This window comes from Nycticebus coucang, chromosome 4 (assembly GCF_027406575.1).
Source record: "Nycticebus coucang isolate mNycCou1 chromosome 4, mNycCou1.pri, whole genome shotgun sequence".
Classification (NCBI taxonomy): domain Eukaryota; kingdom Metazoa; phylum Chordata; class Mammalia; order Primates; family Lorisidae; genus Nycticebus; species Nycticebus coucang.
The window spans coordinates 58,999,603-59,022,599 of NC_069783.1; the positions used below are offsets into that span (position 1 = coordinate 58,999,603).

Sequence of the window (22,997 nt, forward strand, 5' to 3'; positions counted from 1 at the left end):
GTTGACCCTGCTATTTTACGTCTCAAAGTGGATGCCACATCCCTCTTCTGGCCAATGTTACTACCTCCTGGGACTGTGCACTACAATCCGCTACCTACTCTTCCTTATGCAAACTGGGGCACAGATCCAGCCCCCTACCTCATTTCAGCCACCTCACTATAGAGAACTCCCAAGTCCTGCCTCGCTTCCTTCCTTATCACCCAGGGCCCATTGGTACCTCAGCATAGAACTCCCTAGAAACAAGCCCTGTTCAGCCAATGGGGGCAGTCAGATGGTCTTCTGAGTTGGAGTGCGTCATTCCGTGATGCTTACACATAATGTCACAACAGACACATGTCTGAGGTCTGACAATTAATTTTGCCAGCTCATCCTAGGAAAAATGCTACCTACTTCATTTCTGAATATCACTGCATATCACTTGGAAATACTCTCCTTGCCCATCTGGTGACTGTAGTGACATGCAACAGTGATGGGCAAGGGGCATGAAGGTGAAGGCTTTCAGGGTGACAAGAGTGGGGAGGACGGAAAGCTATGCACATATGAAAAAAATGGATTAGGGGAGCCTGAACTCACTCATGGAATCCCAGAATACCAGGACCAGGGAGTCCCTGGAAGCTGATAAAACAAACTATGACCTTTACAATGGAAGACCAACAATCATTGACAGAATGCCTTGCTCAGCAATACAATGCAGGCTGCTGCAAATGGGGAACAGGGCGAGGGTCTGTCCCAACAGTATTAGTGAAGGAGCAAATGGACCATGCAGAGTGTTAGTGAAAGGGCAGGTGGACCATCTGGACAGTGTTAGTGAAGGGACAAGTGACCACCCCGACGGTCTTAGTGAGGGGGCAAGTGACCACCCCAGCGGTGTTAGTGAAGGGACAAGTGGACCATCCAGACAGTGTTAGTGAAAGGGCAAGTGACCGTCCCGACAGTGTGAATGAAGGGACAAGTGACCACCCCAACGGTGTTAGTAAAGGGGCAAGTGACCACCCCGACAGTCTTAGTGAAGGGGCAAGTGACCACCCTGACGGTGTTAAGTGAAGGGGCAAGTGGCCAGCCTAATAAGGCAGGTGTCCAGGGTAGAACTGGAGCTTTCTGAAACCACCTCCCAAGCATAAACAGAGTACTAGGCTGGTGCAGACAAGAGATCTGTAGTTGTCCTCCAGTAGCTCTGGGCACACAGCTAAAGCAAGCTCAGAACAGATGCTAGCGGGAGGGAGAAAAAAGAGGAGGCTAACATTCACCTCCCACTTTGCCACCGGTTTGAGCCAGTTGCCCCTTCTGGCAACTCTCATCCTATACAATCCTCTCTCCTCACTGACTTCACTCTCCCAGCAGCCAGCAGGGGCCTGGACAATTCTGGTCAAACCCTTGACCACACAGGCTTACATGCCTACACAGCCCTCTAGGTTCCATAAGGAGCTCTCTGGACAGCCCTCCACAGTGCGCTCTCTCCATGCTCCAAGAGGAGTCTTGGGTCAACCCTTCCTCAAATCTCCCTCACTGCACGCAGCAGCATTTCTGAAAAGCAGTGAGCAAACTGAATTTCTGTAAAGCAGAACCCATTTTCCCACTGACAATCATAAAAGATGAATGAACACAACTTAGCATCTAATTTCTGTCTTCACAATCACTTTGCAATGAACCTGGATTCCCAAGGGACTGTAAGTTCTCAGATGGCAGGAAGCATGCTCTCTGTCGACTCGCACACACCTGTTGACCAACTAGTTCCGATGTTCTTTAACTAGCAGCTCCTATGCTAGAGTTGTGAGTCTATTTCAGGGGTCCTCAAACTGCGGCCCACGGGCCACATGAGGCAGTGTGATTGTATTTGTTCCCGTTTTGTTTTTTTACTTCAAAATAAGATATGTGAGCGGCGTTGGTAGTATAGTGGTGAGCTTAGCTGCCTTCCAAAATAAGATATGTGCAGTGTGCATAGGAATTGTTCATAGTTTTTTTTTTAAACTATAGTCCAGCCCTCCAACAGTCTGAGGGACAGTGAACTGGCCCCCTGTTTAAAAAGTTTGAGGATGCCTGGTCTATTTCCTTGCAGCCTTCCTTGGCTCTACCAAAGTCCTTCCATGGAGTAGTTAATAACTCTGTAAACACTTAACCAGTTAGACAAACATTTTCCCTCAAAAAGGAATACCACTGTGGATCTTTTTGTAAAGTGGAAAAAAAATTTTATATAATGAAGTACCACCTTTAACTTCTCGGTTTGATAAGTTTGTATTTTCTAGAACATGAGTAACTAGTATTTAAGTACATAGAAGTCATTTTCAAGTCAATCCCTAGAAACTAGCCCTCAACTTAGCAGGTCAGGGATATGTCAGAGACTTTGAAGTCTAGATTTAAACTCCAGCTCTCGGGTAGAATTGGAATGCTCTAGGTAGACAAATTTGTGACCTCTACCATCAGGAATCAGCACTTACCAGTCACTGCCTCTGTCACTGCCATATCCTTTAATGGTGATGATAGTAACTATTATGATGATGTAATAATAATAATAGTTTCCCCCGGCTGGCACTTTGCCACCCTATGCAGCATTTGAGGACCAACATTCTTCTCTCCCCTTTCTCTGTGCTCCCACCTCCCTATCAGCACACACTTCCCCCAAAGGACTCCATGATCTCTTCCATCCCACTTGTCTCTTTGCTGATGACAAGACAATGATCTAGTCGAGAAATGATTAGAAGGGTCCTGTGCATTGTCCTCAAGGAAGCCACACTTGCTCGGCAGGACAAGAGTGACCCAGGTGACAGAAGGGGGAGCAGACCCAACACTTCATACCCTGCGGCCTCCATGAGAACCACAAAGGTCCAGGAGTTGCAGGGATTCCTGTGCACAAAACCCAGGAGCCTCATGGAGGTGGGGACTGGAGGACCCACAGGGCAACCCCTGGAGAGCAGACAGGCTGGTCCTAGGGAGGGATATTGCTGGGGTGCATCAAAAGTCTTGAAGAAGGGGAGTTGGGGCGGGGGGAGCTGGGTCAGACTCCAAACAAGAAAGGCCTCTGGGCAGTTGGGTGTGTGGCTCCTCAAAGGGACACCACAGAGGTGGTAAGTGGAGATAGTGCCCACAGTGATAAGCAGCAGGGCCCTGGTGGGAGAGGCCCTGGACATTGCAGCCTGGGCACAGTCTTGGGGACAGCTCACAGCTTGTGTGGCAGTGTGCCTCCCTCCAAGTGACCCCTATCAGTGCCGACCAAGCATACAAGGTGCACACCCAGGCTGGGCTGCACAGAGGGGTTCTTGCAAGTTTGTGGGGTGTGCCCTGAGGAGGTGGGGAAGCCGCAGCCTCCAAGTATTACATCATCCTGGTACCAAGAAGACAATGTGCTAACCCCATACTCATCTCCCTTCCTACAAGCAGCCTAGGACATTCACAATCTAGCCACCTCTGGCACCTGTACTTGTTTTTCAAATTTTAATAGCAAATAGGTTTAGCTTGCTAAACAGAACTGAGCAGTAGCAATCCAACCCCTCCGACTACTCACCAATACTTAAGGTCAGTAAAGAAGGGGAGCAGCAGATGGGGTGAAGTGAGAAGCCAGTGAGGTCACCTGCAGGTCCAAGGTCATCTGGACCCGCCCCACTGCCAGCCAGACTACTGATTCTGAGAGGAGCCTAGAGACTTGGTTAAGGAAGCCTCTTTGATTGATGTACTGATACATATGTACCTTATACATGTATTTGAATCACCTGTCAACCTTCCTCAAACTCAAATAATCATCTAATTCATCCAGGATCTACATTTTTCCAATAGAATGGGAAGAGGGGGAGCTAAGAGGCAGAGGTGATGTCTGCCCCACCTTGCCTTCCTCTGACGGGCCATACAAGTGTCTGAAGGGAAGAATGCTCAGCCACTGTCAATTCCTTTTTGCCTTATCTAAGAGATGACCCCACGACGTGACCCCGGTACTTAGGTTTCCAGGGCTACCATTCCCTTCTCTAGTCCTCTAGTCCTAAGCTGAAGAGGGGGAGCACAGTGTCTGGCCACAACGTCTGGGAAAACCAGGAGAGCACAGTCAGCCACATGCAGGGCAAGCAGACACTGTCCTTCACTGGGCCACTAGGGGCCAGCCATGCCTCTTTCCTGGCCACACCCTTCTGCCCACAGTACTTGGAGGTCCAGAGAACTTAATTCTTCCGAAGCGACCCCCCTGGGAGAAGCCACACATTTTGTAACATCTCAGAGTGAGAGTCAGGAGGAGCATTTCCTCCTGAGGTCAAGAAAGGTAATTGGCCCCGTTTCACAGATAAGAATCCTGAGGCCAAAGGTGTCCTCTGACTTCTCCAAGGCCACCTGGAGACTCAACTCAGGTGTACCTGGCTTTAGAAAGCCAAAGAGCCTTCAAAGCCCTGCCTTTTTGAGACAATGTTCACCACAGGCCAGGGGTGGCAGAGACCCATCCAGCTGCCTAGGACTCTCCATCAGCCCCCTGCAGCCGTCAGTGACGCCCAGGGAACATGAGCCCACCAGGACCAAAGTGGCGGATGGCACTGAAGCAAGATGGCACCGCTCACCCCCGAGGCTACAGTGTGTGGTGGTGTGGTGGGGACAGGGATATGTTCCTAGAACTGTTCAGTCTCAGTTTTCTCCCTTTGCTTCCTTCTAACCCATAAGCAGCAGGCTCGAGGCCCCAAGCGCAAGTCCAGTAGCTGGCAGGCCCCAAGCAGCAGCAAGATTCGGAGAGAACGGGCACCACCCCCAACTCTTCCCAGGGCAGGCCGGCCCAGGTGAGCCCTCCAGCCCAGCACCCACCCCAACGCCGCTGTTGACTCGAGCTGGCTTTTGTCTGCTGTCTACTCTGCTACAGCTCCCTTCCCTCCTCTCCTCCTTCCCATCCTCTGCCCAGGCCTGCCTGAGGCTGCCTGCCAGAGAGATTGCAAGTCAGGCCTATACCCCAGGCACCCAGGACTGGGCTCCCTGACCTGCTGCTCCTCCTACCCGTGGAAAGCCAGGAGGCCTGCCGAGGTCAAGGGCAGCACCTGGGGTGGCACAGGGGCTGTGTGAGAGAGGGTGGTCCTGAGGATGGAGCTCCCCAAGCCCAGCCAAGGTGAAGATAGGGTAGGGGCAGGTGAGGTTCCCTGGGACCAGTTCCTCCACCCCCAGGAGCCTCGCCTCTGTGGGGTGACAGACATGCCTGCAGAGCAGGGTGGGAGCAGCCAGCGGCCTGGCCAGAGCACCCATCCCAGCAGGAGTGTACACTGAGCAGACACCTACCCAGAGCTGGGGAGAGCAGAGGCCCTACAGAACTCGGGGGGAGGAATGGAAGGGACTCAGTATGCTGGGGGATGAACAAAACAACCCCACATATCTCAACCCTCAGGGCTAAGTCCAGAACCCACTGGTGGCTGCTATATAGAAACAGCACCTGCCAGCAATCAAAAGTGTGAGGCTGCTGGGCTGTGAGCACTGGGGCACATGGGCACATGGGGCTTGTGGCTTCAAGCCTTAGTAGGTCAGGAGGGTGAGTACTCGGGCTTGAAATGGAGACAGATGGGCTGGAATCTTCACCAGCCGCTTCCTGCCCCTGAGTCCCAGAGCAGCTCTTTAACCTCTCCAAGCCTCAGTTTCCTCATTGGATACTGAATGGCCAGCCTCTGGGCTGGGAGAACTGGTTCAAATCCCATCTGTGAAGGATTCCGCCCAGAGCGGGAGCTCAGCAACCCAGCTGGGTGGGCTTGCAGGCAGGCACTGCTAGGTCTCTGCCCTCTCCTGGAATGTGGCAGAAACCTCCACTGCTTGGCCCCGTGCATGCTGACAAAGGTCTCCACACCCGCCCCTCCCAAATGAGACATGGCATGTATTTTAAAACAAGACTGGTTTCTGAAAAGTTGTCAATAAACACCCAGTTTTGCACTTAATCACATCATTGTTTCAGAAACGCTACCTTCATCCTGTTTGATACCTGACAGCAGCCAACATCATTCATTTGTTCCAAATACACATTGTTAATTGCCCAGAGAACAAAATGAAATAAACCTTGTTTCTTGCCCTCAAGGAGCTCACAATCTATTATAGTGGCTCTGTCTTTTTTCTAATTTTTTGTTTGTTTTGTTTTTTCGTTACAGTTTTTGGCCGGGGCCAGGTTTGAACCCGCCACCTCCAGTATATGGGGCCGGCGCCCTACACCTGGAGCCACAGGCGCTAACCTTTTTTAATTTTTTTAAGTAAATTTATTTCAGGTTAATGTCGGGGTACAAGCAACCAGGTCAAAATAATTGATTTAGTTAGGTAGAGTTCATCTTGTGGTTATGTTCCACACACAAAAGGTGTGCCAACCCCCCACCCCATGCCCCTGCCAATGTACTCAATACTAACACGAAGCCAGTAGAGCAGCGGTTCTCAACCTGTGGGTCGTGACCCACAGGAACTGTATTAAAGGGCCACGGCATTAGGAAGGTGGAGAACCACTGTGGTGGAGGATCCAGCGCATACCCACATAGGAGAAAAACTCAATTTAGGTTGGGGAGAGGGTTAAGAGGGGGGTTGGGTGCTCTCTGTGTCTTTAAATACACAGGTAAGTTTTATAGGAAGCCATGAGTCCTTTAGGGAAATGAAGGACACTTTTGCAATATAATTAATCACTTCCAAATGGTTTCCCTGCTTTATGAGTTCTCTTTCAGGTACTCACCTGAGTAGCAAGAGATAAAGGCCTTTCGCAAGTACTACACTGCTTTCTTTATTACAGCCATGTGCTCGCTCCAGAATGGCCTCTTTAACTACTTTAGTAGCGAATGATGTAACAAAGTAATAGTATGTTTCTTTCTACACAGCTTGTGTTGCGTTAGGTGAAATCTCAGGCTCACGGAGCTTCAGGGAGGTAAAGACAGAATGAACATAGCCCTCACTCCACAGAGAAGAAGGACCAGCAGACGTCCTGGAAAGCTGACAGCTTTGCAAGTTATAACAACACAACCCAAGACTATCAGAATCATATGAATATTTGTACAGATACTTATCAAAGCAACAATCAGAGATCAGGTCCCTCCAACAAGCATTCAGTTTATTTGTCCTGGTTTATAAAAGTCGGCCGAAACAAAATGACACACAGCAGATTTGCTGAGCTCCAGAGTCAGAGAGGAAATAGGTAAACAGTACAACTACGTTGGCTCCCTCCCTGGCTCTCCTTGACAGGCTGTGAGCAAACAGAAAAATAAATCATGGGAAAAAGTCTCAGCCTCATAAAATCACATGGACAGAATAACTTCACCATGGACAGAGAAGAGTAACACAGAGGGCTCCTGCTAGCACATACTTGAGCTCTGCCATCACATGTTTTGGACATACAACTCCTGGGGCTCAGGTGTTTCTCCCTTTTCTTCTTCCTACATCAGAAAGCAGTGTTCGAGCCCAGTTCTGTGCTTTTTTTTAAATTAAAATATGAATTTAAGAAACCCAATAAAAAGGGGTTTTCTAAATAAGAAACTCGTATTCTTGATATGTTATTAAAACTTTGTTCTCAATCATCAGCAACAGAAAACAAATTTACTCTGATCATGGTAGCACAGCAGAGCAGGAAGAGCCCTGAACTGGTAATCAAAGGTTGTAAATTCTAGTCCTGCCATAGGAGGAGGAGCCTAATCTCTAAAGAGACTTCACCTGTGTAGAATGAGACGGGGGAGGATCCAGAGAGAGAGAGAGAACACTCACTGGTCCATCTGGGGCTCCAGAAGGCACAGTGGGACTTTGTGCTTACCCTTGTCCAAACACCTTCCCTCTTCTAAGGCCCCCCACCCATCCAGGGGGACGGCCACTGGCTTGGAGCAAAACCAAGGTGTCTGTCATTTTATACACATGGAATGCGTTCAAAATAAGGATCAAGGCCAGTCCTGAAGGTATGTGTGGGAAGGGGACAGGCCCAAAGCTGCTCACTGTGTTTGCCTTGGTATTGAGAGCAGGTGGGGAGGCCACATCCTCCAAACCGGGTCACTCCCAGCCCCAAGAGGGAGAGACCATGTCACCGCTGATCACATTGGTCCCATCCTGAAGCCTCAGCAGGCTCAGAGCAAGTAGAAAGTCAGACTGAGGTTCCACCAGGAGCCCTAAGATAGGAAAGGGGAGCACCTGCAAATGAATCTCCCTTCGCCAGCGAGTCTGACTTCTTACTAAACCCTCACGCAGGCCACCCCCAGACAGCATCCCAGGAAGCAGACTTCTCCCTGGATGACAACAGGCCCCCCCTCCCTCTGCTCATTCTCTGTACCCGCTCCTTCACCCATTCCCAGAACAGCATGAGCCTGCCTCCTGTCGGTTAGGCTGCTCATGTGCTGCGCAAATCTGGGGAAAGAATTTGCGAAGCTCGGGTCTGAGTGCTGTCCATGCTCCCACCAGCGGCTGTCTCAGGCTTACAAAAGCCTTGATGGATTCCACACCCAACACTGCCTACCCAGGACTGAAAAGCCTTCATCAAACCCCCAGATGCCCCTTGTTCACCCTCCTCGAAACCTACAGCTGCCAGGAAAATGTGACATTTGGTGGGGACTAATTAACCCACCTTGAAGATCTAGGAGACAACATGCAAACCTAGAGTCCACTGTGGGGGACGATACTCTGGATCGTTCGTTGGCTCCGTGAGCCTTAACGAAACTTCGTTCGTTAAGTTTTTTTACAAAAACTTTAAAATTTGATTTGTCTAAATTTCCTGAAAAGCAATTTTCAGCTGCTTTATTGATTCTAGAAAAACAGAAAGGGAGAGAAGGAAGGGAATGAAAGACACACAGTGATAAGACTAAATCAAAACCCCACATTTGCCCAGGGTCGGCTGGAGGCATTCACTGCTTTGGGTGGCACATTTGGAGGACTCTGAAAAGTACCATTCAGCTCACACCACCCTAGTGACACAGGGCCCAGTTCTCCTCGACTCATACTTGCCTGGCAGGACTTTCCACACCAAACAGAGACGCTCAGCTGAGCACAGAGAACAGGGCCCAGGGCTCACACTGCTTGGCGAGTTCGCCAGCAATTCCCCAACTGCCGCCTGTTGGCATGCGCTCAGAAGTGACGAAGAAGATGCTGCAGCCTTGTCCAGCCAGCTCTACCCTTCCCTTCCTAGTCTCTGCAGGGCTTCGCCCACTGCAGAGGCAGAAGAGGTCACCCATCTGAATGCTGGAACACGACATGCACTTGAACCTTCCATCCTGCCAGCAGCCGACTCTCAAGGAGGCAGGCACAATAAAACAAAAAAGTCAACCTCTGGCTACCTGTAGTTGTTATAGTCATACTAATGATCTTGAAGAGGGAGCTCAGGGCCCTGGAACCTAGGAAAAGCCAAGTCTACGGCAGAAAGCAAATGGAAGAATGCCACATCTGCCTCCCCAGACCCTCCTGGTCAGAGCCCTCGCTCAACATCTCAGCAGGTGCTACTCCTCAAACTAATGTCTCCACTGGGGCTTAGGGATTATGGCAAGAAAGTCTTGACATCATAAGGACAGGCTGAATATCAGACACAGTTCTGGCCCCCCAAACCCTACAAAGACCAAATCAATTCCTACTATCTGCCTCTTCTACCAGTGAGCACCCCTGCCAGCTTCCCTGCTCCAAACTGTTAAAACAGATCTTCCACCAAAACCCAGCCTGCCGCAAAACTCGACTTCCTCCCCTGTGGCTGGGCGGTGGCACGTGCAGAGGACCAGAAGCGAGGAGACCTCAGTCAGAATGGCAAGTCTCTGCTGCTGGAGCTGTGTGAGACCAGACAAGCCACTGAACCCTCTGGGCTTCAGATACCACCTTCTCCTATTACTCATGAAGTCAAACTCAAATATGAAAATGCTCATCAAAGGGCTTACTCAAAAAAAAAAATCATAACTACTTTTATCTCTATCCTCATTATTAATAGCACAACAGAAATTTGAAATGGAGGGGCACAATTTTTCACAAACCAAAGAAGCTAGAGGGTTGGAAAGAAGGGAAGGAACAGATACTCAGAAATTAAGACTGTCCTTTAGAGCCTCATTCTTCCAGATTTTTCCAAATGCCTGCTGCAGTAATAACAGCCCCAAAAGAACACACTACTTTGTCAGGACTTGTAGGTGAAATGTGTTGGGGCAGCTGTCAGCTTGGGGAAAATCACTCATCAGGTAGTCAGCCGCATGGGGCTGCTTTCAGCTGGACAAACACTGCATCCGCACCGGGGCGAGCACTTTCCTGAGGCCAAACGGCCCCGCTCTTACCTTCTTATCCAATCCAGTGGGCTCCCTTTCCCTCCAATGCATACCACCCACCCTGCCTTCTAGCTCCCTAAGTTCTCATTCAGGGCACCGACAGCCCTCCAGGCTGCCAAGGCAATAACAGTGTTATGAAACAACAACCCCTCCCCACCCACACCCACCTCCCGGAGGTGGGGGACACAGCTGGTCACTCTGCGATGGGAATGAGTGACACCTCTACCAGGGTCTACAGTTTCAGACTAAGTCATTCATGGCTGACTCTTACACGCAAAGGGCCAATTACAGACAGAGAACAGCTCTACTTGAGGGAGGGGGGAACAGCCCCAACACAGTAGTGAGCAGGAAAATCTGCACCCAGTCAACAACCCAGGAACAATAGCAGAGCCACCTGATTGATCTGCCAGGCGCTGTGGAGGTGGCATGGTGGCATTTGGTAAATAACCCAAATAGAGTTTGCAGGGTCTGAGACACCACACTAGGCTTTGCAGCCTGGGTAAAAGCAGATGGCATGAGAAGACAGTGAATTACTCATAGGCAAGGGATGTGGCTGGCATACCTACAAAATCCTTTCCTTCTAGCCATCCTCTGACACCCACCACACAAAGTCACCAAGGGAGGAGAAAGAACACCTGGGCCCCAAATGGCTTGTCATATTAGCTCAGGGCTCGTGCTCCCACTTTGGCTGGGGGTACTGAGAAGCAACTGACCAGCAGCGGAGGCTCTGGCCTCATCATCTAATTCCTTCTGTATCAGAGGAAAAGCCACTTTTATGGGCCGGCTGGGGTCTGACTTGCTACAGCAGCCCCCCTCCTGGTCCACCAAATTCCTTGGTCAGCATTCCTCAGATCCAGGACCGAGCTGGCTTGGAGCACCACAGGGGTAAACCCAAGTGTGCCAACCCTCAGACACTCCAAAGTAACAAAGACCCCACTGGACTCCTCTTCTCAGCCTCAGAGAGCCGGCCCAAGCTGGCACTCTGCCTCCCAGGAAAGTCCAGGCCACACAAAACGCAGCACCCAGGTGCCTTTGAGTATAGCTGCTGAGAGGGCTAACGGCGAAGGCAGCTCCCTGAGGAAACGGCCATGTCCAGCAGTCTCCTAAACTGCAAAGGCAGTGCACACCACTGATGAGAGAACCCCCTGCGTATTTCCTTCTAAACACCTGATATGCATCCATTTTCCTGTCAGCAAGCTCAAATAATGTCCCTAATGCTGAGATTTATACATGTGTACTTATAAATGTTAGTTCATTATAGCCGCTGCGAAACTACCTTTCCACCTAAACATTCAATTAATGTAATTAAATTGCTACCTGATGGCATTATCTAATTTAACTTGGGATCCAAACTATTGAAAAGCATGTGCCTTTTAACAACCTGACTGGTAAGGCATGTGATGAACGGAGCTATAAACATGTTGGCGTAACTGAGCTGTTTAAAAATAAATTAGCAAACTATAAAAATAAACAGTAACATACATATGTACTCAATTATGAACTAACTCTAATCTTTGTTCTGAAATACTGTCTTTGACCTTAGTCATAAACTAGCACTATTAAAAAAACATAATATCCCAACAGACAGGAGGCCAAGGATTAAATGCTCTTCTAGTTCAGCAGAATGCAAAACAAAACAGGAAAGAAAGGGAGAAAAGGAGGGAGGGAGGGAAAGGAGGGAGGGAGGGAGAAAGGAAGGGAAGGGGGAAGGAAGAAAGAAGGAAGGAAAGGAGGGAGGGAGGAAAGAGGAAGAAAAGAAGATAAGAAGAAACGAAAGAAAGCCCTTGTCTTGAAAAGCTAGAAATAAGTGCACAAAACCTACAAAGACTACTGTGCTCCGGACTTGAAGCTGCTTCTGTTCGAGCCAGAAAAGTTAAAACCTGGTGAAGTGCTTTTGCATTTTCAGATGTTTTGGAATCTCTCAAGAAAAGAGGGCAGGCAAGGGGAAGAACTATTTCCAAATGCAGCTGTTTCAACAGCTCACTGTCTGCATAACAGAGGCCACGTTAGACAGGGCCGCCTCGCCACCTGAACTAAGCTCACTGTCCTAAGTCTCTAAGTCCCGAGCTTTTCTAAGACATATGGCAGAAATGTGGAAACTGTCTTGCAAATAGCACAAGACAGAAAGGGGGGGCAGGGAGAAGGGAAGGAGTAAAATCAAGCTGTTGAAACTATACACAGGACACGTTTTCACACTGATCCAATGCTCCTGTAACAAAGGACAGCATACTATGGGATAATTACTATGGATTATTATTACAGTTTCTAAAGCAAAAGAACAAAAAATATTTCACAAAAGACATATTACACACGCAGATTTCTAAAGCTTTAAAATCATATGGTCCTCAGTGTTGGTTCCTACGGGGTTAGGGATCATGCCCTAACTGAGCACGGCAGATGCAAACACAAAAAAGAAATCACAGTAAACCTGAAATTCTCTCATGTCATGGCGCTTACTGCCCTTTATGTCACAAACAAAAGTTGTTGAGCAACAGCTAAGCAGTTATTCATCTCAAACAGCCAACCTAAAATGATGACAGCCTGAGGGGTGTCTTCCCCCTACACCCCCACCCCCAACAACAACAACAAGAAATTATACAATAAAAATGAGGGGGAAACTCAAACCCATCTTCCCCTGGTTCAGGATGCGGAGAAGGCTGGAGAGAAAGAGGAGCCAGAGAGAAGCTTCTTGGATGCTCAGGGCTCCACTCCAGGCCACACACTCCCTGTGCTGGTGACAGGACCAGCCTCACAGCTCCACGGCCGCTGAGCCTGACTTTGACACAAACAGGGAGCTCGCAACACCAACATCCCCAACACACATCCTGAAGGGAATGCAACCACAGGCTTGGAAACAGCACACTGTGCCACCGTGTTGGACTTTTCCTTTTACACTTCGCTTTCCTCCAGGATGAAGCACGTGATTGGAGGGCAAAGCCCAAAACTTATCTCAGGCCCTGCAGCAAACTGGTCAAAGAGGGAAATAGCCGTGAGAACAAGATGGCAGGAGATAGCATGTACCTGGCTCAGGAAGAGGCTGAGCTTACTTACCTACAAGGGGCCAGGGAAATGGCAGGGCCCTTAGAAATTCCCTGAGTATCTCCTTGATAACAGGGCTACTGGACCTCTGAGGTGGTACCTTGGACTTTACTAAGGTCTCTCTCCCTTGGGTCACCTACAGTTCCTAAATAATTTGTTCTATATATGTCAAGAAAACGAAGGCCTAATTTGAGGGACTTAATCTAAAGCTCTCAGAGTGGTTATTTAAAGTCTGCTGGGAGCTTTGGCTCACACCTATAATCCTAGCACTTGGAAGGCCAAGGCAGGTGGACTGCTTGAGCCCAGGAGTTTGAGACCAGCCTGAGCAAGAGTGAGACCCCTTCTCTACTAAAAATAGAAAAACTAGCCAGGTGTTGTGGCAGGCATCTGTAATCCCAGCAACTCAGGAGGCAGAGGCAAGAAGGTTGCTCGGGCCCAAGAGTTTGAGGTTTCTATGAGCTGACACCACAGTACTCTACCCAGGGCGACTGAGTGAGACTCTGTCTCAAAAAAAAAAAAAAGGGTTATAAACAATCTGTTACTGGTTCATCTATGAGCTCTAAAACCTAGAAGATCTCCTTCAAAAAAAAAGTGGCTTCTGACAGAAATAGTGACTCCTGTTTCTCATCAGACTCCTAAAGTCACAGATTTCTGGTCTAAAGATTCAAGTTGAGAAACAAGAAAGCAATTTGTTTGATTCAGGCCCTTACAGATGACCCCCAAATTATTTACTCCATCTCAACTGTGGCTGGTTTGGATGTTATAAGGATTCCAAGAATTATTTTACTTTTCCATTAGAGGGCTCTCCACTGTCCTTTCAAGGAAAAAGGCTCTATCTGCCAGCCTACTTCTTTCCAGGAACGGGGAAAGGGAGGAGGAGGACCTGTGGAAAAGAGGACAACGAATTTCCATAAGAAATTCCAACACCCGGCCCAAGCAGCAGACCTGAGCACAGCAGAGCCACAAAGACATCTCCAGAAAAGGGTGCTTTGGAGGTACAAAACACATGGCAACGGAACTCCAGAGAAGTCCAGGAAAAGCTGCAGCTTACATGCTCATTTCCAGATCCCGTGGGTAACTGCTTTCCCTGAGCCCTGAGAAAACAAGCAAAGGGAAAGAAATGCAAGGAACAGAGCACATTATTTCTGAGTCAAAAGATCAAGCTGTCTTGGGTAGCTAAAGAACAATAGAGAAGGAAACCAAACAAAAAGATTAGGGAGAGAAAAAATAATGATAGTCTTAAGAGTTTGACTTAAATCACCTTAGCTGCCAGCAGTGCGAGCTGGAGCTCTCCTAACAGCCACATCTTGAGGGCCACTGGCTTTTCCCTCACAACCTTCCTGAAGGAGGGCAGTAGTCTAGCACCCGGTGAAGAACTTAAGTGGGGGGTGTGGGGCATCACCCAGGGCCATTCCTGCCCATCCCAACAACCAGCCTTCCATCCCCCTAGGCACCAAGTCTCCTGGGTTATCCTTACTCCTCTCTTCCTTTCAAACCCCACATCCAAATCGGTTGTCAAACTCTTTTGGATTTTCCTTCAAAATACAGTGTAACCTCTGTAAGTTGAACCACCCCCAAAGGGACGGTAAACTGGCCAACATACAGAGGTGGTCAACATGAGGAACTAGGCCACATGTGGTGCAAGTCCAGTCTATGAAAATTAGGTCAACTTAAGGAGATGGTCAACGTAGGTAGGTGGTCAACTACAAAGGTTCTACTGGAGGTCCAGAATCCAACCCTTCTCATTTGCCCATCACCCCAGCCCAAGCCACTATCATCTTGCCTGGATCGTGGCAACAGTCACCCGACTTCTACCTCACCTTCCCTCACTCAAGTCTCAGAGTGCAGTCGATGACCCTCTGGAAATCTAAGTCACAGGACATCCCTCCTCCAGTGGCTTCTGTGTCCCTTGGAATCAAAGCCAAATGCTCCCTCCAAAGTCTGTCCAGGAGCTGCCTCCCCCCCCTCTGACTTCAGCCCCAGCACCTCCTGTGCTCTTTCCACTCTGACCCCAAAGGCCTCTCATCCTCCTCCAACAATCAGACACACTAAGCACAAGACCTCTGCACCTACCCTTCATTCTGCCTGGAACCCTCTTCCCCCAAAATCCACAGGGCCAGTTTCCTCATTTCCTTGGAGGCTTTGCTTCCCCGTGGGGCCTCCCCAGCCATCCTATTTAAAGGCGTGCCACCAGGCATCCTCTATCCCTCTTCCTCACCTTATTTTCTCCAAGGCAGTTTGATCACCTTTGACATACTATCAAATTCACATATTTACTGAAGTGTTCCTGGTCTCTTCCAGCTAGACAGGGAGCCCAAAAGACCAGAGCAGTTTTAATGCATTGGCCGCTGCTACATGTCCAACACCAAGAACAGCTCCCAGCATGTGGCAGGTGTTCAAAATATTTGCTGAAAAATGAATGAGTGAACCTTCACAATTCCAAACTGCCAGGAGGCCTCTCAACGCCATATCCATAAAACTGTCAGGCGGCCCAACCTGGGGGCCCTCTGGCTTTGCAGCTTGGATTTAAGCCAAATTCCATTTTCCCCATAGGCCCTGAGCCCAGAGGGAAGAGCATTTTACATGATAATATAAATGGAGGGGTTCAGCTGGCTGGGGGAAAGGAAAAAGAGTGGGGGATCCTTGACAGGGGCTAGCAAAGACCAAATGAGAGTCTTTTCCCTAAGGCTTACACCAGCCTCTAGAACAGCAATTCTCAACCTGTGGGTCACGACCCTTTTACGGGGATTGCCTAAGACCGTCCTGCGTATCATATCAGATATTTACATTACAATTCATCACAGTAGCAAAATTACAGTTATGAAGTAGCAACGAAAATAATTTTATGGTTGGGGGTCACCACAACATGAGAAACTGTATTAAAGGGTCACGGCATTAGGAAGGTTGAGAACCACGGCTTTAGAAAGAGAAGAGCCTGGGAAAGAGCCAGCCACCAGCAAAGCCCTACCCACTGGGATCCCTACCACTCAGCCATACAGCCAACTGCATTTCCCAGCATGCGGGATGCCCCTGCTCAGACCCACACCGCACAGGCACCCTGGCCAGTGTACCCCGAGATGCCAGCTGCCTCAGTGGCATCACTCCTCCATTTGTGCTTTGGACTTTCCATCGTGCTGGCAAGGATTCCGGGGTGGTGGGGAGAGAAAAGGGCCATGATAAAGGGACAAATCCCCTATACCTGAGAGCCCAGGATGTAGCCAGAAAAGCTAAGTACCCTTTCCCACTCTGGCATACATTCTGACAGGTGAATAAGTGCTCCCCAGTAGGCAATAACAAGGAGAAGTCTGAATTAAAAGAACTTGCCAATTTGGAAAGTAATGCCATTCTATGTGACTGCGCTCTATTCTGTTACCAATAAAACACTTAAAGATGCTATTCATGCAGACATAAAGTGCTAATGGCCACTTGTTAACATGTTTCATAATGCTAATATTTCCCTCTGATTTCTGACAGTTCTTTTTTTTTTCCTTTCTTCTTTTTTGGGGCTATTTTAAGTTAACAGAGCACTAATCGGATTCGAAACTGAAGCCTTAAAGTGCTACCCTCTGCATAACTACACTATTAATGACAACCGTTGCTTTACGTGCTGCACCGTTTCATGAAAACAATCATCACTCAGTCGATGTATTTTCTAAGCCATAGAAAAACAAGTTTAAAATGCAGTAGCAAAGACGCCACTAGTGGAAGACGTGGGGCAGCGAGAGGGGAGGTGTTACCATCAATTCTTCTCCGAGCTCTGTGCACTCAGTTTCCTCCACGAAGGCGAGAAGAAAGCAAGTGGCGGGGTGCGGGGAAGCTTTTTTCTTTCAAATAAGTCAATCAATAAGAATATGAGGTGCTTCCTCTGCTATACCCAACAGCCGAGGCACGCCTGCCACGTTGTTCTTCCAGCAACTGGGAATGGTAGGTGTCCAAAGGCAAAAGAAAGGGAATTGGCTCAAGGCTTAGCACTAAGTAGGCCAAAGATGCTGTATCTCTTCCAAGGAAATACAAGCGTCACAGTAAACCAAAATGAATGTGTGTGCAGCCACCCGGGCTCGCAACTTTATTCCAGTAACTTGGAAGACTAGGAAACACAGAAGGTGGGGAGTCACAAAGGAACCTTTGTGCTCACCATCCCTGTTGAGCTGTCAAAGAGGAAGCCTGCTTCCCTAGATGTTTTAAAGGACAGCCACCTAGAGCCCCACCTGGAACTGTGCAATTATTAAAGGTGGCTGCCTGATGTGCTCATGTGGGACTCGGAATAATTCATTTGGGTTTGCGGCTGAGCTCTGCCAGGTAGGTGGGTGGCCTGAGCAAGTCACTTTACCTCCTCCACCTGTGCACTTGAGCTTTTCTCATTGCATATGTTATTCTCAGGCATGAAGGATTGCCACCTTTCACCCAGCCCTGCCCTGCGCACTCCCGTCTCTCGGACCAGACAGCTTCCAGAGAAGGAGACTGCTCACCTTCCAGTCCAGCACCCATCACAGTGCTTGGTGTAGAGTAAGTGCTCAACAAACAATTTGAATCTTTAAATTTGAGATTTTAAAAAAATTTTAAAAATGAGATTAGACGGTATCTGCCTCTCCTCTCGCCTCTAAATTCTTTGGTCTAGATCAGGCGTCCTCAAACCGCGGCCCGCGGGCCACATGAAGCGATGTGAATTGTATTTGTTCCTGTTTTGTTTTTTACTTCAAAATAAGATATGTGCAGTGTGCATAGGAATTTGTTCATAGTTTTTTTTTTTTTAACTATAGTCCAGCCCTCCAATGGTCTGAGGGACAGTGAATTGGCCCCCTGTTTAAAAAGTTTGAGGACGCCTGGTCTAATGCAAACTACAGTCCCCAGTAACCTCATTTTGCCTATCTAATTTCATATGGTTTCAATAATATAATTATCAGGGCATCCCGGTGTTACTTGAAGTTGGCTCACAGTCTGGCAAGGTCCACAGCCTAATGAGGATGGTTTATTCTCTGTCAGTGTCTCCACTGTGAGTCACCTTTAACGAGGGGCAGGAGAACAAGCAGGCTGGGTTACTATGTCTAATGCACATCTATGGTAAATGAATAAACCTGACCATAGTGCCCACCCACATGGCATCCATTTGGATGATACAAGGTGACATCTCAGAGAATAATCCTTACACCAAAAACAAATGGCTAACAAGTCACAATGGATCACAATCCCACCTCTGGTTACCCCTGAAAAAGGACCCCCAGAATAGTCATCATTGGGGGCTCATGAGCTTATTAGCTTTCAGTGTACCCCCGTCATGCCCTGGGCTCCAGTCTGTGCAGCTGACACTGCTCCAACACGGTGAATGCAGGACAAGGAGGGGCAAGCAATTGAGCTCTAGGAGTGGCACGAGACAGAGGCCCTGCTCCCCCAGGGCTGTCACTGCCAGGTGCTAAGGGAGATGCACAGCCACGTCCCCCTTGAGGCTATCTGCAGCAGATGCCCAGAGGGCCTCCAGCCCCCACCCCATGCAAGCCTCCTCCCAGGTGTGGGGTGTGGAAGCTGGGTCAGCTTTTGAACTGCTGCTTCTCTCTTTTTGGAGTGTATCTTCATGTCCTGTCAGGATCTTCTCTGTCCTGCACTCTCCCTTCTGGATCCTCCCACCCTCCCAAGAGCCAGCTGCCTAATCCGTCCCCACTTACACCCACAAGAGAACAGATGCATCCCTGGCCAGACTGAAAAAAGAAAAAGCCTTCCCTTGCACCACTCTCTGGGAAACTAGAACTGAGACTGAGGTCTGGAACTCAGCACAGCTGGGTCAACACCTACAAAGGGGTCCTAAGCTGTCAATACCTTGGCGTCTTAAGGGCCAGGTGGTCTCTTTTCTTAACAAGGCAGGGATCTGCTTCCACAGACAGGCCCCTGCACAGAAGAGAAGCTGTTCCTTGGCAAAATACACTGGACTGAATTAAGTGACCTGGTCCCTGTTCCTACATTCCCCAAGGAGGAGGGCAGGCAGGGGGGAAGGCAGTGGCAGGCTGGCCTGGATAGGGGCTCCCAGCCATACCAGCCATTTCCTCCCGTGCCTCCCCGAGAGCACTTACAGCCAGCAGTGCTCTGAAAGCGCACCAAGAAGGCTTTCGTATGAGGCCACCTCCAGCCATGCAGGTGCAAATAGGTAGAAAAGAAAGAAACCCCAGAAGGGCCACAGCTGAACCAGAAGGCTGTAGATGGCCCTGGCCACTGATGGGATCATAGTCTTTAGCTGTTGGACCTGCTGAGCAACCCATTTCTGGACAGTCCTGGGACTTAAGAGAACAAGCCATCTAAAAATAAAATTAAATGTGGGAGTTTTGTTGTTTCCCCCTCCCCACTTCGGAAAAGGATCAGAGTTATGTGAATAAATCTAGTTGGTCTGGTGGACTCCATGGACTCACTTTACAACACATTGAAAATGGTAACACGTGGGCAGCACCTGTAGCTCAGTGGGTAGGGCGCCAGCCACATACACCAAGCCTGGCAGGTTCAGACCCCACCTGGGCCTGCTAAACGACAATGACAACTGCAACCAAAAAATAGCAGGGTGTGATGGTGGGCACCTGTAGTCCCAGCGACTTGGGAGGCTGAGGCAAGACAATTGCTTAAGCCCAAGAGTTTGAGGTTGCTGTGAGCTGTAACACCATGGCACTCTACTGAGGGTCACATAGTGAGACTGTCTCAAAAAAAAAAAAAAGAAGAAGAAGAAGAGGGCGGTGCCTGTGGCTCAGTGAGCAGGGCGCCGGCCCCAGATGCCAAGGGTGGCGGGTTCAAACCCAGCCCCGGCCAAACCGCAACAAAAAAATAGCCGGGTGTTGTGGCGGGCGCCTGTAGTCCCAGCTACTTGGGAGGCTGAGGCAAGAGAATCGCCTAAGCCCAGGAGTTGGAGGTTGCTGTGAGCTGTGTGACGCCACGGCACTCTACCGAGGGCCATAAAGTGAGACTCTGTCTCTACAAAAAAAAAAAAAAAGAAGAAGAAGAAGAAAAGAAAAGGGTAACACGCTATAAAAGTTGGTAAGTTCCACTAATAAGAGAGGATTTCCCTACTCAAATATCAAAGGTCTTTGCATACATACAGAGAGAGAGAGAGAGAGGGAGAAAGGAAAGAATTGCCTTTTAATCCCAACCCAGAGCCAGTCAGAACCACCCAGAGAAAAGCAGTGCCCGGTGCCTTCAGGACTCAGCCTTCCTCCCTCCGGAGAGACAGGTTCTAGGCTGTCCCCAGGGTGTGACCGTGCTCCCAGCTTCCCACATCCTAGAAAGACCCCGGGTCCTCCGTGTTTGCCCATCTGTGAGGAGCCTCCCACACTTGCTTCCGCCCCATGCCAACTCCAAGTGAGGGGGCAGAAGCCACAAGCAGAGCTCACGACTTGTCCACACAGATGCCATCCATCCACTATCCCAGCCCTTATCCCTTCACTTGCTCCACAGGGAGAAAGTCCAGCCTCACACTTTCCAAGGACAGGGAGCCCGGGAACCAATCCAAAGCCTGGCCTTTCCATTTTCAATTAAGCAGCCTGAGCAAAGTACCAATTGAATACTATATACGAACAAGCATTCTGTGAGGCATCATGAAAACACAAAAAATAAAACATGATTCTTGCCCTCAGTAACATTTTGATTTTAAGAGGAAAAAATACAAACACTCACAAGGCAGCATGAATGCTCCCGATCCCCTTCCACTAACCCGAGAGCAACGCGGCCTCCTAAAGAAGCAGAGTTGTTGATAGAGTCAGGCTTTCTTAGCCAAAACCCAGAAAAATGGCCCGTGGAGAGGTGGCCCATCGGAAGGAACCAGCACTCACTAATGTATTTGGGACAGGACTATCTCTCTGACGCACAGCCCAGCGCTTCAGGTGGGGAGAAAGTGGTGGCTGGCAGGGGCAGGGATGAGAGGCGGGCCGGCACAGATGCAGGGGTTTCCTACCAACTCTGGATCACCCAACTTCTCAGCTTCCCCATTTCTGTCCTGACTTGCGAGTTGAGGCAGAAGTTCCCAGGCCACTCAGCCCACTGTGAGGTCATACCGTGGGGATTACCAAGTCGCTGTGTGTCTGGGCAGAACGGGAAATGAGCAAATCAACCCGAGAAAGAGGCAAGCGGGATATTCCCTGGGCACCGCAGGGCCAGTGCCCACAAAAGAATCCTGGAGTCCAAAGGGCAGGTGGCCCCCTTCTCACCACTTTAATTACATACTTGCTGAACTGGGGTACACGAAAGGGAAGCAGGGATTGAAAATCTAGCCTTGTGGCCATAAGCCTATGATTACTCACACCACCTCTGTGTGCTTGAAGCTGCTTTCCCATGTCTGTAATGCGTCTCATACCATCCTACACACTCACTGTCACCTCTCCTCACCCCAGTGCACAGAGAAGATGTGCTTATTATGTGCACTTAGGTTGTGTTGTGCTATTCGACACAATGACCAACTCCTGTTATTATAACACAGGTTTTGCTGGAAACTCAAAAAAGACTTGGCTCTGTTGGCTCGCAGGGAATCTGGGCTCTGCTCCTCCAAAACCTTTGTTCTCCAGATGTCAGCGGAAAGTTATGAACAGCTCTCCCCCTGAGCTAAGTTGCTGAGCAGTAAGTGAGGCAAGAAAGGCCACTCACTGTATTTCTCAGCCTCCATGAAGTTGTCACTGGGAGAGGAGCCAGGAGGGAGGAGGCAGCTTCGGAGACAAGATCGTAACTCTCTGTCATCCTGCAAAGTGGAGGAATTCGTGTCAGGAGTGGAGAACTAGGCTCATATGGACAAGGACAGAGAGGGGAATCTGGGAAGGGAGAAACGCAGCATCAATACAGTTGGGACTGAAAATTTAACTGCACTCAAAGAAGGCCAAAAAAGATCTCGGATTCCTAGCGGGCATCAAGCTGAGCATGAGTCATCAATGAAGCACTGGTTCTTTAAAAAAGCAAGCAGGATATAAGAGCGCAGATACAAGAGTACGGAATGTGGAAAACACTAAGACATCTCGCCTTTGTACTCTGCAGTTATCAGACTAGTGTTTGAGTAAAAGATCTGGGAAACTAGAAGGTTCTAAAGAAAGGTACAAAAACAATAAACGGGTTAAAAGATAACTGATCCATGAGTTCAGATCAAGGAAGAGAGGTTATTCAGGAAGAAGCAGAGGCAGAGAGCGAGCAAAGAATCAAAACCTGAGGGGTTCAGCCCAAAACTGGTGATGAGAAACTTTGTCTTCCCTGGAATAAAGAGGAAATGGGTTGAACTGAAGCATAAGGGATTGAAGGCAGAAAAAAGGATTTCCTGCTACTGAGAGATGTCTTTCAAAATAGAACCAGTGTGGTGAAGAAGAGGTGAGGCTGGCCAGTTCTCAAGGCCCATCTGCCCGGAGAGGGTAAATGTCCCTCCACCACCCCAACTCTGTCTGCTCCATATGGCCAACGATCTGGATTAAAAAAAAAAGTCAAGCTACACTGTGCCAACATCAGAACTGCCACACTAAGGAAGCCCTATTAGGAAAGGTGGGGGAGGAGGCAAAGGAAACAGGGAAAAACACAGGGCAAGACACGGGCAAAGGAATGAGACCATTCTGTGGTGACACAGGTGTTTGGGTAATGGTTTTGTTGGTGGGTTTTCACCATGGAATCCCAAGGTTAGCAAATCCACAAGAGCTCCAAGCTCTTCATCAGCAAAACTCTGGTTAAGAAAACTATCCCAGCTGTCACACACAAGTGTTGGCACATGTTCCTTGGCCAAGTGCGTGACGGCCACCCCTGGTTCCTGCTGGACACAGAGGGGCTGTGAGTCGGCATAGCCAGCCAGAAGCA

The 22,997-nt window shown here is 49.1% G+C and overlaps 1 protein-coding gene across 11 annotated transcripts in view; it reads right to left on the minus strand.

Moving 5' to 3' along the window:
* Window positions 1–22,997, minus strand: part of BCL11A (BCL11 transcription factor A) — a 101,775-nt gene that overhangs the window by 41,776 nt on the left and 37,002 nt on the right. Inside the window, exon 2 of one of the 11 annotated variants that reach the window (XM_053588859.1) lies at window positions 21,819–21,909. The exons of the other annotated variants lie outside the window; for them this stretch is intronic. Coding sequence (XP_053444834.1) covers window positions 21,819–21,837 — 19 coding nt within the window. The 5' untranslated portion in view covers window positions 21,838–21,909. The remainder of the gene's footprint in view (window positions 1–21,818; window positions 21,910–22,997) is intronic. 11 annotated transcript variants of the gene reach the window in all.